We start from the raw sequence: 15,643 nt of genomic DNA on the forward strand, positions 1-15,643 counted from the left end.
TTATTTTTTAATATCATTGGTTTAAGCAATAAGACTTAAAGGTGCAATAAGAGTAAATACTGTGTATCCTCAGTCCGTTGAGGTATAACACACCCTTGGTGAATGTATTGCGGTAACCACACTACAGTCTGAGGCTGCAATACTGTGCGTAATGAATGAATACAAAAGGGAGAAAACACTGGAACCCTAAGGAAATGTTTCACTATTGATTACTTCCCTTTAAAAGCTGAAAAGTCAACCAATCAGGTACTAAATGCTCTTTCAAGGGGAGTATCACAGTTGTCTACAAAGTTTTGGACTGCAGATGAATTGTTGTGAATGTAGGTATAGAAGTACTTCTTGATTTTTCTGGTTTTTTTCTACTAACCCATAAGTGTTCAACCAAGTATTTTTAACATTTCTTTATGTTGTGAAGCAACTGTAGCTCAGTCATAAAAGAGGTTCCTTTTTGTGCTTCAGTCACTAATTTTGGTTGTAATAACGAAAGATATGCTAAATGTATAAAGACATTTAAGTTTACTGAAATTGTTTCTTGTTCGCTATACACGTTTTAGCTCATTAGCTTGAGAAGTGTACATCTAGGTTTACTGTACAAACTACGTTTAGGGTTTGGTTAGGAACAAAAGTTTTTATATGATAATGACTACAAAATGTTCATTTGTTCATTTGTTATGACAATGACTACAAATGTACAGACATCAAGGACGGGGAGACACGCATCACCCGAGCTGGTGTCATGTGTCTTACGTCTTAGTTTGAAGAAAACGACGAGTGCGATGATGACAGCAATTCCTACGACAGCGGCCACAACACAGACAACAATGATGATCTTGGTGTTAGTGCTCACAGAGTCTGCTTCTGAAAAGCAAAAACAGGAATGGGTGACATAATGTTATAATATTTCTAACGGAAGAATAGCGAACTCTTGTACATGCTATGCTTTTATTCCTCTTGTAGGTGGTGGTGGAGATGCCCCGAGGACTGAGTCAACCTCCACGATACCAGGCGTAGAATTGTTAATAGGTATTTATGTAAGGACACTGATAATGATTTTGAAATAGGAAATGCACGTAATTACCATGCACCATAACTACAGCAAGTACATGTAATGCATTTAAAACCACGTACTTGTTATTTCAAATGCCATAAACAATATCCAGCTTATTATGGGTTTAGTTTTCTCATCAGAACCGTGTTTGTTTGTTAGAAGAGCTACATTATGTAACAAAATGAGTTCAGTGTTACCTGATAATATGCTGGGATCACTTGCTTTAGTTGAGCTGCCAATAGTTGGACTTTCACTTTTTGCTGTAGTTTGATAAATTATAACAATAAATAAATATCACAGTTAAGCGACGAAAATTAAAAAAAAAACCGATATTTGCTTTGCTGAAACTGCAAGTGGATATTCCTGTATTGAGAATAGTTATTATGCGATAACTAATGTGGGTATTGATTATTATTTCTCCTTCTGTAGTGGAAATTCTAACATTTAAAGTGTTCTTACCCTTTTTTTTCGGACCTAATTACTGAGACTACTGCAGCTCTCAACTTTTCTCCATACTATACACTAACCATGACAAAGACCGTGGACTTTTAATGCAAGACTTTGTTGTGCAAGTTGCACTGACAATAAACTATTTTTCCTTTTAAGCTTATAAGAATCAGCAAATGAAAAAACGCAAAATATTATTCCTGCTCTTTATGATACATGATTTCCTTTCCAACTATTTCCAAGCTATCCATAAGTTACCTACTAGATCCTCCGTCCTCAGTGAGACATTTACTTTTGTTGCCAGGTGTGGGTACACAGATGTAACTACAACCACCGTTGTTGTGTCCACATCCGTTTGGCCCTGTGATAACAATGAGGCAGCCAGATTTAAATTATTAAGTGTAAACATACCCGGGAGTTCGCTGCCGTCCCCTTACTAAAAAAAAAGCTTTAGACATCGGTAATGAGAAGTCTGAACGTGTTGTAGAATCCTCCTATCATCACATTATAGTGTTCGCCTGTGGAGTGTGTTTGCAGGTAAACTATTGCTGTCTACACGTGACCTGCCCACTGACCTTTATCTTCAGTTTCCTCAGCGTAGACGCGGATATCATTTAATTTTAATAGATGGTTGAAAATGTTTCTTCCATTACTGCCGTCCTTTCCATAGCGATATAGGCGTGTTTTTATCGTCTGATTGAGATTTTGAAAGCTGGAAAAGGTTACTTTATATTTTAAAATAAACGAAACTGGTTTATATCTACATAGAAGCAAGTATTTAATGAAAAATAATTTCAGTTCTGGCAAGAATAAACACCTTTTCGGTTGAAATACAAAAATTGACAGTAATATGCAATAGAAATAAAGAAATAAAGGGTTAGCACTACCAACCTCCAGTCCGTCACAAAGAAATCATTGAGATAGAGGTCCAAGCCATTAAAGACTGATCCTGGTTGTTGTAGAATCACCGAAGTTTTCCTCCCGTCCAGGTCCACCCAGCCTACCTTCTGTGTGCCACCATCTGCCCAGTACAGTCTGCCTTCTGCATGTGTACATCCACAAGAGAGAAAGAGAGAACAGACACACAAAATATAGAAATTATAGCAAAAAAGAGCTCACAGAATATATGAATAAATGTTTCATATATAATAATATCACAGAAAACACATGAGAAAAGAAAAGAAAAAGGAAGGATGGAGTGATAAGCAAAGATCTCACCGACTGTGTCGAGAGCGATGGCGTTCGGTTGGTTGAGATACTCGCCCCCTGAGACCAGAGTCTGACGTCCTGTACCGTCATAGTTGGCTCGCTCTATGGTAGGTGTGGCGCCACGGTCGCTCCAGTACATTACCCTAGTTTGGTGTTTTTACCCGAAAAATGAAATTTGCGTATAAATGATTATCTTGAAATATTTTAATTAACTTGGTTACATTTGACATTATACGTCTTATAATATTATTGAGAGATAAGTGGTTTGTGTGTAGATGAATGTGCATGGCGTGTGTTTGTGCGCTGAAGTTCATCATTTGTATACTGAAAGGTTTTAGAGAGGATTTGATTGGTGTATTTATTTTTGTATCATCTTTGTGCTTGTCTTACTGATGGTAAGATGGCGCTATTAGAGCAGCGTTACGTCCCCTGTCAATTGAATCTTTTAGTGACGGTTTGTGCATCTTTGAAACACTGTTGCGAGGACGCAATGACTCTTGAAGCCTGTTCACTCGATACAGTTTTTGGTACTTCTTATAAACCTGATATCTTAGACTAGACCAATGTGCCCATAATTGTATTTAACTCATTTTTTAAAAACATTATCTTGCTATCAACGGTTTTTCATATTTTTCTGAGCAATTTTTATCTTCTACATTAAATTAATTAGTCTATCTTTAAATTTAATATGTTTACCCATTGCGCTTTGTCAACTTCGATGTCTTTCGGCATGTCAAGTGAGGAGTTGATGACTATTCGATGAGTGTTGCTGTACATGGTGATCATGCCGATGACTTTATTGCCTGCGTCTGTGTAGAAGATGAGCCTGGACAGTGCGTCTACACACAGGCCGTCTGGTACAGAGGCTGGAAAACATAACTGTAATTATTAATTTTTAAAGAAACCTTCTCCATTATCATTTGTTATTTAACTTATTTATGTTTTTTTACTAGAGATATTGAAATATTGAATACAGTAGTTAGAGTTCGAGATCATGAGGATGTTGAAAACCTCGTAAACTTTCTAGAAACAAATTTAATTTCTTGAGAATTTTAATTAAATAGTAAACAATTAACGGACTTGTGTGTACCAGTCTACTGGAGCCATAATTACTACAGATCTACGAATTATTTAAGATAACTTTTCAACGATAGAGAACTAAGGCAGGACAATGAGAAAAACAAAGAATACATTATCAATTAAGATTGATCTATTCAGTTCCACATTATACACATCCATCGCATTCCTTGTATTTCCCTTCGCAAAAGAAGAAAACAAATCATGCTAATTATGTAATAAAAGATATAATATATATATATATATATATATGTCTTTAATTATACACAGTGCAATCCTGCTTTTAAATGAAAGACTTTACCCAATCCTAAATAGCGAACAAGCCGAGCATCACTGCCGTTAAGGTTCGATGCTCGGATGGTCTGCTCCCCATTGTCTGTCCAGTAGACGCGACCAGTCATCGGGTCGTAGTCAACACCAGCAGGGCCCTTTAGTCCCTCCAGAGGAATATCAAACAGTGTATTCGTGTCGATGTCGATGTTCCGAATACCCACATACCACGGTAGATTAGATTCGGTAATAAGGAGAAACTTTAGGGGAATTATGGCTGCAGAGAATCGAAACAATTGGAGTTATAATATAATAACAGCAACAAAATAGAAATAAATAAAAAGTCTAATGCTCTTGACGAAACGTGATTACAGTTTGACAGAGTTTACAAGTGTATTTTGATGAAAACACGAACAGGCCTGCATTCCTCAGAAAGTCATTGCCATCTGTACATAACAAACTTTTACAAAACACACACGCTTGCCAACACACACACACACACAAATACATACACACAAAATATACTAAGTGTGATTTAAATTCATGTCTAAAAAAATGTAGGTTAAGCAAGCTATTGGCCCGCAACAAATGTTTCAACATATATTTTGAAAAAAAAAACTGTCATTTATAAATAGCTCATTGTTCCTGATGCAGTTTGGGGAATTACCGTGGTTAAAATTATTTTTGCTTTTATTACAGCTTAGCGTTTACTGTTGACTGTAGAATGATTTAGACAAAGAAAAATAATGTTCTTATTCATAAAATGATTTTACATTGTTTGCATAGAGGTAGACATAACCCTAATTTCTTGAACAGAAACATGTTTTCAAGTTTCCTAACTTTAATTTTTGTGCTTTTATTATATGTCCACCAGGTCATGTGACAAGTGTGTATCTATTGTGTATAAAACATTCCTGACATATTGTACAGAAGATTTAGGTTTTCCCACCTGCAGTGTAGCTCGCATGGAAGCCACCTCCTGACTGAGTAGAGTCAGAATGGAATCTGATCCACATGGTGTTTGATGTTGACCGTCTTGGGTACGCTGTGGTGTTGCAGTAGATAGACAAGAATGGTGATGTCCCTGACTCGCCATCTTTAATCTTCAAACGAAGAGATGCAGGACAGTCAAAACATTCACTTCGACCTTACCAAGCTATAATTTCATGAAATAAATTGTGGGTAATTTTCCGGGCATATCAGTTGAATGCACTTCAACTGTTCTCGAGACAGATGCTGACACTTTTGACTAAAGACATCAAGTCACAGTCAACCCAGAAGTTAATGTTGGAGAAATTGCGAGAAAAACAAATACTTTGGCATCATTTAAAGACACATTGCATAATCTACTCATGTGTCTACATTAAGTAAACTAAAAGCTCTAAATCTGTGTACCTTTAATTATATTTATACCTGTATATAGTCCTGCTTGCAGCTACTCCAGTCACCTGCCACATCAAAGCTGTCAAATGTCAAGGTTATCCGATATCCTGTTGGTGCTCTGATGATGTAAACACAATCCTGATCAGGCGGGTACTGACTCGGGTACAATGGAGACAGTATGAGACCAGTGAGTGCAGTGTATTCACCGCCACAAGCTAAGAAACAGATTTTAGACTATTTCAGCTTTCCTTAAGCAAAAGTCATTTAGTAATGTAAATGAAATAATAAGAAAAGAATATAAAAAACCTTTCCAACTACTAATAAGAAACATAGTTATAATTGCACACCACGTACATCTTTCTCACTTGTGTTTCTTAGTAGTTTCTCCCGTGTGTGTGTGTGTAAACTGTTTGCTGACTTTAACATATGAAAGTCGGTATTAATAAAATACTCAATTAATTAATAAAATATACAAATGCATTTAAGCAGACAAACACACACGTGTATTTCTATATAATTTTAAATCATTTCTGTAATGGGAAATTACTAGTAATTACCTTGCACTTGCGGATGAATTCCAAGTGTTAAGAAAAACAAAAACAGAGGAGTGATCATCTCGATTGCTGAAATAACAATTAAAACATCAATAACCTGATTATCCATTTTAAAGTCGTCCTACGATGATTTAGATCGACCTTTAATCTGATACATGGGAAGAATATGTCCATGGATACCATTTATTTCATCTAATTAACTATTCCATTGGTTGACTTTTTTTAAAACCCTTAAGTTAGCGGTTAAAGGGAAAGAATCCATACTGGAACAATTCCTGAATGTTGCAGTAGTTATCTCCCATTCGTACTCATTTTTAAGCTCAACGTGATGTGTTGTGCGACACTACAACAGCTTCGCATCATCCGTGTGACACGTAATCAAAGAACACGAAAACTCGTAGCCCTGCAATTAGTTCTTTTTATCTTCGGAATTTTAACTATCTCATTTACGAAATAAAAAAGAAAATCTTACACAATGGGGATTATGTGATTAAAATAAATCATTTTTGTCATACCCATAGATGATAAAAATAGAGCAAGACAGGTGGCGCCTGTTGTATATGTGTTTTTGAACTGCAGTTGAGATACATAGTGCAGAATCAGGTAAGACTAGACGCAACGGTGCGAATCTTGTCAGTTATGAAGCGGATAACCGAGTGGTTAGAGCGTTGGAGTCCAAATTTACTGGAACTACATAGGGCTGTCTCCCACCTCTACCTCATATTACACTTCTACACTGGCATATACCCATAAGGACCTTTAGGATTGCTAACAAACCACCCTAGACCCTAGTTGGGGTGATTGTTATCTCCCCTATAGAGTTACCACATGACACAGACCAAACCTTCCCAAGTCGACCCAGCTGGCGGTAATGGGTACCTGACTCCATTGAGGGTTGCAGAAAGTAAAGAAGCGAGGGAGAAATAAGATGGGTACCACCTTAATGTATAGCTCGCCTTGAGAAAAGGGAGGTATCGAACACCTTCCCCCCCTCCTCAAAGATCTGAAAAGGTTAGGTGATGACCTTTATCTTTAACTTTATGAAATGTTCTCTAGTGGTATTTTACTCATGTGTGAATATTCCTGTTCCAGAAATTCGACAGTATCCATAAGGCAAAGTTGCCATTTCTGTGTTTCGATGAGGGTTTAAAGTTACTTTATTTCTTTTTGTTGTTTAGCAATTGGAACTCATACACACAGACACATTCGTAAAACTTCTGAATACTTTTAATCAGTATACTTACCTGTTTACTTTTCATCGATAGATAACCTGTCCAGTTCAGCATCAAGCGAGGGTTCTTCGAGCAGGGCTTCTTGACAGTGATTCCAACAGCCTTCCTTGTTTTTTCCACAGATCCTTATGCTTGTCCTTAACTAAAGGCAATCGACCAATCGTTTATTATTTACCTTTGTTGTGGTGACAGTACTACCTGACAACACCACACCTGTTTGGACATACGCTGTTCGGTGCTTTGAAACTTAGTTTTTTTTTAGTCATGCCTAAAGAGTTCAGCTTTATTTAATTTAATAATATTAAGGTAAATCTTGAAACTTTAAAAACTAAATCGCTGTAAATTTTAAAGTGCATTTTATCAGCTTCATACAAAAGTCAGTAATAAATTCACCAAATACATAGGGAGCGTCAAAGCGTAAAAATTAAAATAGTTTTATTAGAGAATATAATATTTGTGTGCTGTCTAAGTTTTTTTTAATTTCCCAACGCATTTGTTCTTACTTTTGTTGAATATCCAAATAACCATGGTGATAAAAGCATAGAAATTAGCATCTGCACAAATAAGAAAAAAAATGTATCGAAAGCTACAAACACAACTTACTAACTGTTCTTTGCTTGTGTTAGGAGCTAGTGCATGCGTCCTGCAAGTAGAGTAGTCGGGTTTTTAAAAAGTTTTTAAGGTGAATGTTACCACGCTTTTTAATTCTACCTCAAGAAGTGGAGCAGAGGGGGGACAGAGAGGTAACACCGGATAGCGCTACTTCCTTGTTTCTTCACCGACTAGTCAGAGCTCGGGTCTCATTGTACCCTCGCATGCAATTTTGGGAAATGAAAACGGGTAAAGGATCGAAGTGATATAAGACATCTTGGGATTAGATAATAGTTAATAATAGAAACAACTATTTTTGTCATCGCCATTGTAGTCGTTGTTATCATCATTATCGTCAGCGTCGTCATCTGAGTCATTATGATTATCTTGCTGGTCGAATACATTTAAAGTAAACTGTGGTTGGTTTTGGATCACTTCAAGCTTTCTATGGAGTGAAAATGTTTGGTTAACAATTCACGCGATAGAACATTCAGTTCTTCCAGACGTGTCAGGCGATGATTTTAATTCTCCTTGTTCTTCCATCGTGCAGCTGTCTCCAACTGTTATCTGTCGACGTGAATGGCGAGGGCGAGATCAACTTTCTGGGCGCTGGTCATCTCCTCCAGCCTCACGATGCCTAGCAGAGGCTGCAGCTTGTTCTTTGGGTTGTCTACATTACTGGCTGTCGCACCTGTCTGCACCCTCACAGGGTAAACAGGAATAAACAGGACTTCAGGTAGCTTCCCGCTGATGACATAACAATCATCTTTTTTTCCATGAGAACTATTTTGATTGTACCAACAACACAGAAGACATCATTCCACTAATTGTTTCATACAACCAGGGTTGGCAATTATGCAGGTAGTCAAGCTGTTTGATCCGCATCAAGCAAAACTTCTAATGTTCAACAACTTTGCTGCGATCCCAGGAGCTGACACTGTGAACGTCAGGACGAAATGGTTGCTGACAAATGGCTGATTACAAATGGCTGATTACAAATGGTTGCTGACAAATGGCTGTTTACTAATGGCTGTGCCAGAAATCAAACAGAGCGTTACTTCCTTGTATTTCTGGTTTGCAGGCAAAGACAGCTCCCCTACATTGTTTGCTTTAGGCTTTCGGTGCTTTTAATCAGTTCCAACAAACTCTGTTGATGCGGAACAAAGCATAAGCCAGCACACGGCAGTAAACGGACTAGACTGTCAGACATTTACCGACACAAACCTAGCCATGCATGTTAAACATTAATGTTAAAAATTAATGAACTTCCGTCAGACTTTGTAGCCTTAAAGTAAAGCTATGCACATGCCATGTTTTTACCGTGTTTAAAAAAAAATAAATGACATAAATTCACCGTGTTTTAGCCGTTTTTTACCGTTGTTTCCTTGTTGCCCTATTCAGGACCCAGCGTCTTGTATCCTGTCGCCCGTCGGTAATGACGGTAATTTATTTGCACGACGCATGCAACAACCTGCTGTCGCTCACCCCAGCTCCTTGCAGGAATGTCTTTCCTTACATAGACTTGTCCTGAGGCGACTGACCAAAATGTTTGAACTTATGTTTAGTTACGACTGCAGCGCAAGAAAGCAATACAGAAAAAGTAAATGCTTTTTTTCTTACTTTACAATTTATTAGCACTACCTCTGTTGCCAATGTTTATAAAATTCGAAATATTCCAGCCGTTGGGTCCTCCCGCCGAGTAACCGCACGAGACGGTTAGCAGACGAACTTTCGTGTGATGTCCCAGCAAACACACAAGATTCGGCCAACCGTGGGTCAATCTTGAAAAAAAAACTTGTTACATTGGCTTGCCTGTTGGCAAGCATCTCTCAAATAAACTCCAGCGATGTGGAGACATGAATATTTATGACTATCAGGTGGTCCTTTGCTAGAATGTTTGTAATTATAATTATTGTGTGTGTTGTTAAATTATAACTATATTATCCTTTACGGCTATCAGAGTCTAAAAAAAAATTGTCCATTATATTATCAAGAACTCTCATTCGCGCAAACCTTCGCACGTGCTCGTGTTTGTGCCATGTAAACAGAGCAAAGTAAAGTCAGTCGCTCGGTCTTTACTTACTGATCTTCACATTTCGTAAAAAGCTTTTAATGTGAAATTATCCAGATTTAAACAGTCATCGATTAGCATCTCAACTTTCAGCAAAGATGAGCGATTCTTTCTGAGCAAACTAGAGACCCATCATCTTATAGTACATCGTATAGAACGAATCATTTTTTTAAAGTAAAGAACAGCAATTAATAAGATTTTTAAAAACTAATTTCTCGAGTTAGTAAAGTTCTTCTAAAACAAAATTGTCTCTAGCTTTTTCTGTTAATGAATTGTTTTCTTGATATATCATGACTCTTTGGATTTCAAAGGATGTACCACCTTATCGAGATTGTCGAAAATGGCAAGAAATCAGCAACAAGTGTGCCTGATGGGTGGCTGGTGCTAGGCAGCGCAAAGAAATATTTTGTCCTGGATCTGGTGTGGATATTCTAGTCCCTAAAGTAATGTTCAGAAATAAAATCCACCTAGTTACATGGGGTCAAAGAGTTTGGTTGACCATGCACAGGAACTGCGGTCAACAAGTAATATAACTTTGAGGCAATGTTGATAAACAAGGAGAGAGAGGAGCTGTACCTGAGAGGATTCGAGCTCATGTGTTAGGACAGTGTGTCTTGAACTCAGTAGAATACTCAGTCGTGAGTTATGTCAGTTGTACAAAAATAGCAGTTAAGTTACATTTGTATTTTTAGTCGTCGATTAGTCAGGATATTTGTAGGGTTCATCTGAGATATATCTATCTATCATACATTGAAATTCACAGTAAGAGAGAAGGTTGAGAGAAGATGGCGCACAGGGGCGACGCAAGGCTGTGATGCACCCTAGGGGAGAGACAAATACTGCGCACCCCTCATACCTCTCCCCAGAAGAGAACCTTTTATCATAAAAATCTATTGGAATAATTATACCTTTAGGCTGAACATTTTCTTAAGTCAAAATTTAAACAGTAAATACAGGTCTACAGAGTACTATTCATTCTTACCGTGGTTTTTCTCAGGACTCAGCACACGTGCAGTCTAATCATTTCACAGTCATTCCACAAGTCCAGACACAATGCCAACCTACCTGTAAAGAACTATGTTGGTGACAAATGAACCTTATAGCCTAGCTGAATGTGCATCGCGTGTAACATTCCTTCCTTCCACACAACAGCAGGGACAAGGTTTGCCACGCGGGTTTCCCCCGTTGCCCTCCCACCTACAGACCTTACCTGGCGTGACTGTCACAAGATAAATACAGAGATAGAAGTGTAATGGAGCCGCTCGCATAACGGAATGTTAAGCTTTAAAACACCACTAAACTCAACCACTTGTATGGACTGTTTATCGTATGTAGGCGTGCATCATGTCCACATGGACATTGTCATACCCACCGAATCAGACCTACACCAAAGAGTAGGGGATTTCAATCACTCGTGTGAAAGGCTTTATGGTCGGCGACACTGCCATTGCACTGCACTCTGCTCACTGATGCAGACAAGAAATGTGCAGCACCTTTCTCTTGTCGTATTTTGCTGTTTTGTCCACACCTCAAGCTATAACAGCCTCTAGCATCTCGATCACCCGAATCGGAGTGTCCCTTCCCGTCCCAAGTTACACCTGTTGAGCTGGACCTCGATACCACGGGATCGCTCAGTTGAGAAAGCGTGGACAAGGTGACACCTGACAGGTGGGCGGCACGAGGGAAAGTCTTCTCGATGCTAACAAGATAAAGAGTCGTAAAGGTGTAAAAATCATGGTGTCCAGGTTTGCCCACACTCATTCCAGTACCCAGCACCGCTCGCTCCGTGTCCAACCTGATCGAGTTTGTTGAAAATAGAGAGTGTATAGCCTATAGGTATATTTTATCAAATAAACAAACATTACAATTAGACAAATAAATTAATAAGCGTAATACACTCATTGAATCGAAAACATAACAAATTAAAAAATTAATTAGGAAAGGATAGAAGAGAGAAAGGTGAATCTGGTATGGAGTCCCATATATTGTAGGGATCCTCTCCGACCAGCCCCATTCCCATCCACCAACGCCGCCTTCCCTGCGCAACTGTAATTCCCCCGCCCTCTACTTCCCCGCTAGTAGGTGATCACCTTAACTACTCACACCACCTCCACACACGTTCTCTCAACACACAGGACAACGAATTGTCCATGGGCTTCTCGTTTTTTCTCTAGTAAAACCTTTGTTGCTGCTTTGTTTTTTTCCTTCAAAGCTGACGTCCCTCCCGCAAGAAGATCACAGGATAAAAAGAACACCAGTCAATGTAACGAGCATTTCCTTGTTTAGCCAAACGAGGAGTAAAAAAAAGTTCCACTACTACGATGTATTTACCAGAAATGTTTGTAACCCTAAACCACTTTTCGCTGGACTGTGGCGAGCTGTAGCTACACCCACAAACAACTTTGCTCGCATTTCAGCCATCTTACTGTGCTAGAAACTTCATCATCAGCAACACCAACAAAAACAACAACATCAAAGTCTAAACTTTCTATAATTGTTCATTCATTATTCTTTCGATCTACTTCAAATAACTTTGAGAAACTAGAGTTTAACGACCAAATGTTATAGACAAGGAAAATGTCAGGTGTCACATACCAAGGAAGGAAGAAAAACCAAAAAACATTTTTAAATTGTAGGTCAACGATATAAATTAAAAATTTGGAAATATTTCAGATATTAATAGAGAGAGGACTGTTTCATGCTTTGAGTTTCTAGGAGCAATTTTTCATTCTTAGTGGCATTACTATTTATTTATTTGCTTTTAAATGTCGGCCCCCAAAGCAATCAGTGTTGTTTACTCATTTTGTCTTGCACTTCTCAACTGATTAACTAGTCATTGCTTAAAGACGATGATCTGACATTGTCTTCTGGGGAAATAATCTGTGTGTGTGTGAAAGACAGAGAGAGTGAGAGTGGTACACACGGGTTTGGACAGAGATATTTTTCTTGTTGTATACTGCGCTTTTTCTATTTTATGTTTTTATTGTAAAAGCTTGGAAAAAGAATACGAGTTGTATTGGGCAGGGTTATGTTAAGTGTTACCTTTAGGATGAGTGGTTTAGTGTAGAATTTTTTTGTAGACAGAATGACTAAGCAGGCGAGAGATAAAGGTCAGGGTTCATTAAGCTGACATCTGTGATTGGCTTTTCGCGCATGCGTAGAATACCGCTGGAGAAAACAACTTTCATGAGATTCGCGTCGATGAGTCTAGACTTTCATGAAATTTATTGAAATTGCAGGTGGTCTCAGAGTTTGGTTTTCTAATTTCACATTCGCAAAGTTCTATCATTGCTGTGATTCTGTATTATGTCTGCCAACTGCTGTTCAACAACAGAGACAGCACACACCATCTCTCCTGCTCTTCCATCTTGTGTGGTCATCACACATTTACAGCAAACTTCCAAAAATGAGTTTTTGATCACAAATGCACATTGTTTAATATTTTCGTTTCTCCGGTACTTGAGATGTTCCGAGTTCTGAAAAACTGAATTAATTGAAGGGCTGGGAGTTTTTGAGTTTTTGAGTAATTGGCTGTGTTAACTATACCTATCACCTTGCCTCAGTGGAATTAGAGATCATTGTTTTTCCTTCATCCTGGTGACCTACACCCGACACCAGTGCGAAACTGTTATTAAAGACAATGGGCTGTTCTTAAGGAAAACGAAAGGTGTCACATTAAAATTAAAAGGAACAATGATTTAATTTTTTTAATTAATTTTTTTTAATTTGCAGGCCGTCAATGGTAATTAACCCTCTATAGATTACGGTAGAGATATCTGCTACTGACATCAAATTAACTTACAATATAAAAACTGTAAGTAAAAGAAAATTTCTAAAAGATATGCTTATCACAAGTTTAATTGTCCGTCAAGGTGCACTCTTACAGCTATTCAGTATCAGCTCGGAGGATTTTGGAAAATATTCCCCATAAACCAAATAATTGTATAATTTCTTTTTTCATAAGTGATGACAAATTTGCACTCTGCGCCTCGAAACAAGATGTTGAACATTTGAAAATAATAAAGATACAAAGATACGGTTAACTGCCAGTGTGCAACACACGAAGAATAAAATGAGATTGTGAAACGCACAAATCTGACTAAAGATAAAAGAGGAACCTGATTAAATGTCTCTTCTTTTCTACATCCTTGATAGACAGACAAATAAAAGCTCAGCTCCATCTGCGCTCACTGTACTGAGGTCTGACACGTTGACATCAACGGCAAAGTCTCTCAACAGATGGAGGGACTCCCATCACTTGGTAAGTCCTCTTTATCCAGTTTCTGGACGCGAGTATATAGAAACAATCTTATGAAATGAATGCTAAAATACCATTTTACCTGCACGTAACACTAACATAATAATATTAGAGAATTAAAATATTACAGTGAAAGAGTATACGTCGTGTGCAATACATACAGTGCTATGGTTGCATTAGTGAATAAAGTTTCATAAATTTAAAGAGAACTGGCAGTAACAATTGCTTTCAACATGTCACAACATAGCGACAGGGTTATGGGTGGAAGACACGAAGACTTGAGTAAAGAACACATTACTAGGAATGTCCACGAAGGTCAAAAATTTTCTTCCAGATGTACAGGACATCGTATACATAATAACTATGAGACACTACCAGAAAAACAGTTATCAGCTCAGATAAAGGACTGCTGAAGAACAAACAGTATTCATTAAAAGAGACTGTCACACAGATGAGACAAATCGCAAGTAACCATGGGAGACGCCATGTTTCAGTTAAAATTAAACGAGAGATTTCTATTCTATATACTATGCCTTATTCCTATATCCCATCTTTCATTAAGCATTAACCAAATATTAAGGTCTTGGATGAATTGGCATTTAAAGCATTTAATGGTATTTAATTGAAAATCCTTCCGTCACAACTTAAACAGCCAGATAAGGTTTTCGCTATCTTAATTTCACATTTGAATTTTTGCGAAAAAAATCTGATTGGACGATTTTGTGAGAAAAAAATATACACGAATTGTATCTATGTTCTAAAGTCCATAAAATTACAAAGCATTAAACCCATTATAAACTTTCTGCGAAATAAACTTGGAGAGGTCAATCGTAATTTGTTTTTCATTTCAGTGATCTCAATAATTGCTCCACTTATTTTGTGTTTTATTACATTTGGAGCTCACCAGCAAGTACAAGGTAATCAAAAAGTAATATTTCACATCCTAAAACTGACCTGAAGTTATATATATATATATTTACTTTATTCTAATTATTTCAAAACGCAAATCTTTATTTTAGTAAATATTGATTTTTTTAAAAGTTTTGTCTTTAATCCTGTATAAGCATTTGCTTTTTTTTAATACCAATTATTATTATTTGATGCATTTGCTCCCCACCCAGCTCCCCACCTATCTACCTACACACACACACTAAAAGCACAAAGCAGAGCAATTAGAGTTTCTGATTTAATAAATCTTAGTTTCACACCAGTAACATTTTGTTTAAATTAACAACATATTTAATAATTTTATTAGTTATCAAACACTTAGTATAAACTGTAAATGAAATAATCATGAATTAAAAACATTAAAAGGCCTTTTGAAGATTACCGTATATAAGGCAATGCACAATTTTTGATAAATAATCCCTAAAATGTCTTAAATTTATATTTGCCCTCTAGCTTGTGGTGGTGTATATAATTGTTTATCCGGTTCCATTACGTCTCCATCGTACCCGAGCTCGTACCCGGATAATCAGGACTGTGTTTACATAATCAATGCAG

The 15,643-nt window shown here is 37.4% G+C and overlaps 3 protein-coding genes across 6 annotated transcripts in view; all 3 read right to left on the minus strand.

Moving 5' to 3' along the window:
- Positions 1-11,014, minus strand: part of LOC112556893 (low-density lipoprotein receptor-related protein 4-like) — a 111,344-nt gene extending 100,330 nt beyond the window's left edge. For 3 of the 4 annotated variants that reach the window (XM_025226326.1, XM_025226325.1, XM_025226324.1), the window contains exons 1-5: positions 7,233-7,362; positions 5,992-6,057; positions 5,465-5,649; positions 5,001-5,154; positions 4,083-4,328 (exon numbers count right to left, since the gene is read on the minus strand). In XM_025226326.1, coding sequence (XP_025082111.1) covers positions 4,083-4,328; positions 5,001-5,154; positions 5,465-5,649; positions 5,992-6,049 — 643 coding nt within the window. In that variant the 5' untranslated portion in view covers positions 6,050-6,057; positions 7,233-7,362. Of the gene's footprint in view, positions 1-4,082; positions 4,329-5,000; positions 5,155-5,464; positions 5,650-5,991; positions 6,058-7,232; positions 7,363-10,947 lie in introns of those variants that run through there. The other variant, XM_025226323.1, reaches the window with a different exon arrangement.
- LOC112556888 (low-density lipoprotein receptor-related protein 4-like) overlaps positions 1-15,643 on the minus strand; it is a 260,038-nt gene that overhangs the window by 159,110 nt on the left and 85,285 nt on the right. The gene's annotated exons all lie outside the window — the stretch shown is intronic.
- Positions 800-3,352, minus strand: LOC112556903 (low-density lipoprotein receptor-related protein 5-like). Its single transcript, XM_025226347.1, has 5 exons — positions 2,714-3,352; positions 2,387-2,537; positions 2,071-2,207; positions 1,758-1,856; positions 800-1,308 (listed from the first exon to the last, which is right to left on the minus strand). The coding sequence occupies exons 1-5, from the start codon at positions 2,841-2,843 to the stop codon at positions 1,115-1,117; spliced, it is 711 nt and encodes a 236-aa protein (XP_025082132.1). The 5' UTR covers positions 2,844-3,352; the 3' UTR covers positions 800-1,114.

This window comes from Pomacea canaliculata, linkage group LG2 (genome assembly GCF_003073045.1).
Source record: "Pomacea canaliculata isolate SZHN2017 linkage group LG2, ASM307304v1, whole genome shotgun sequence".
Taxonomy (NCBI): Eukaryota; Metazoa; Mollusca; class Gastropoda; order Architaenioglossa; family Ampullariidae; genus Pomacea; species Pomacea canaliculata.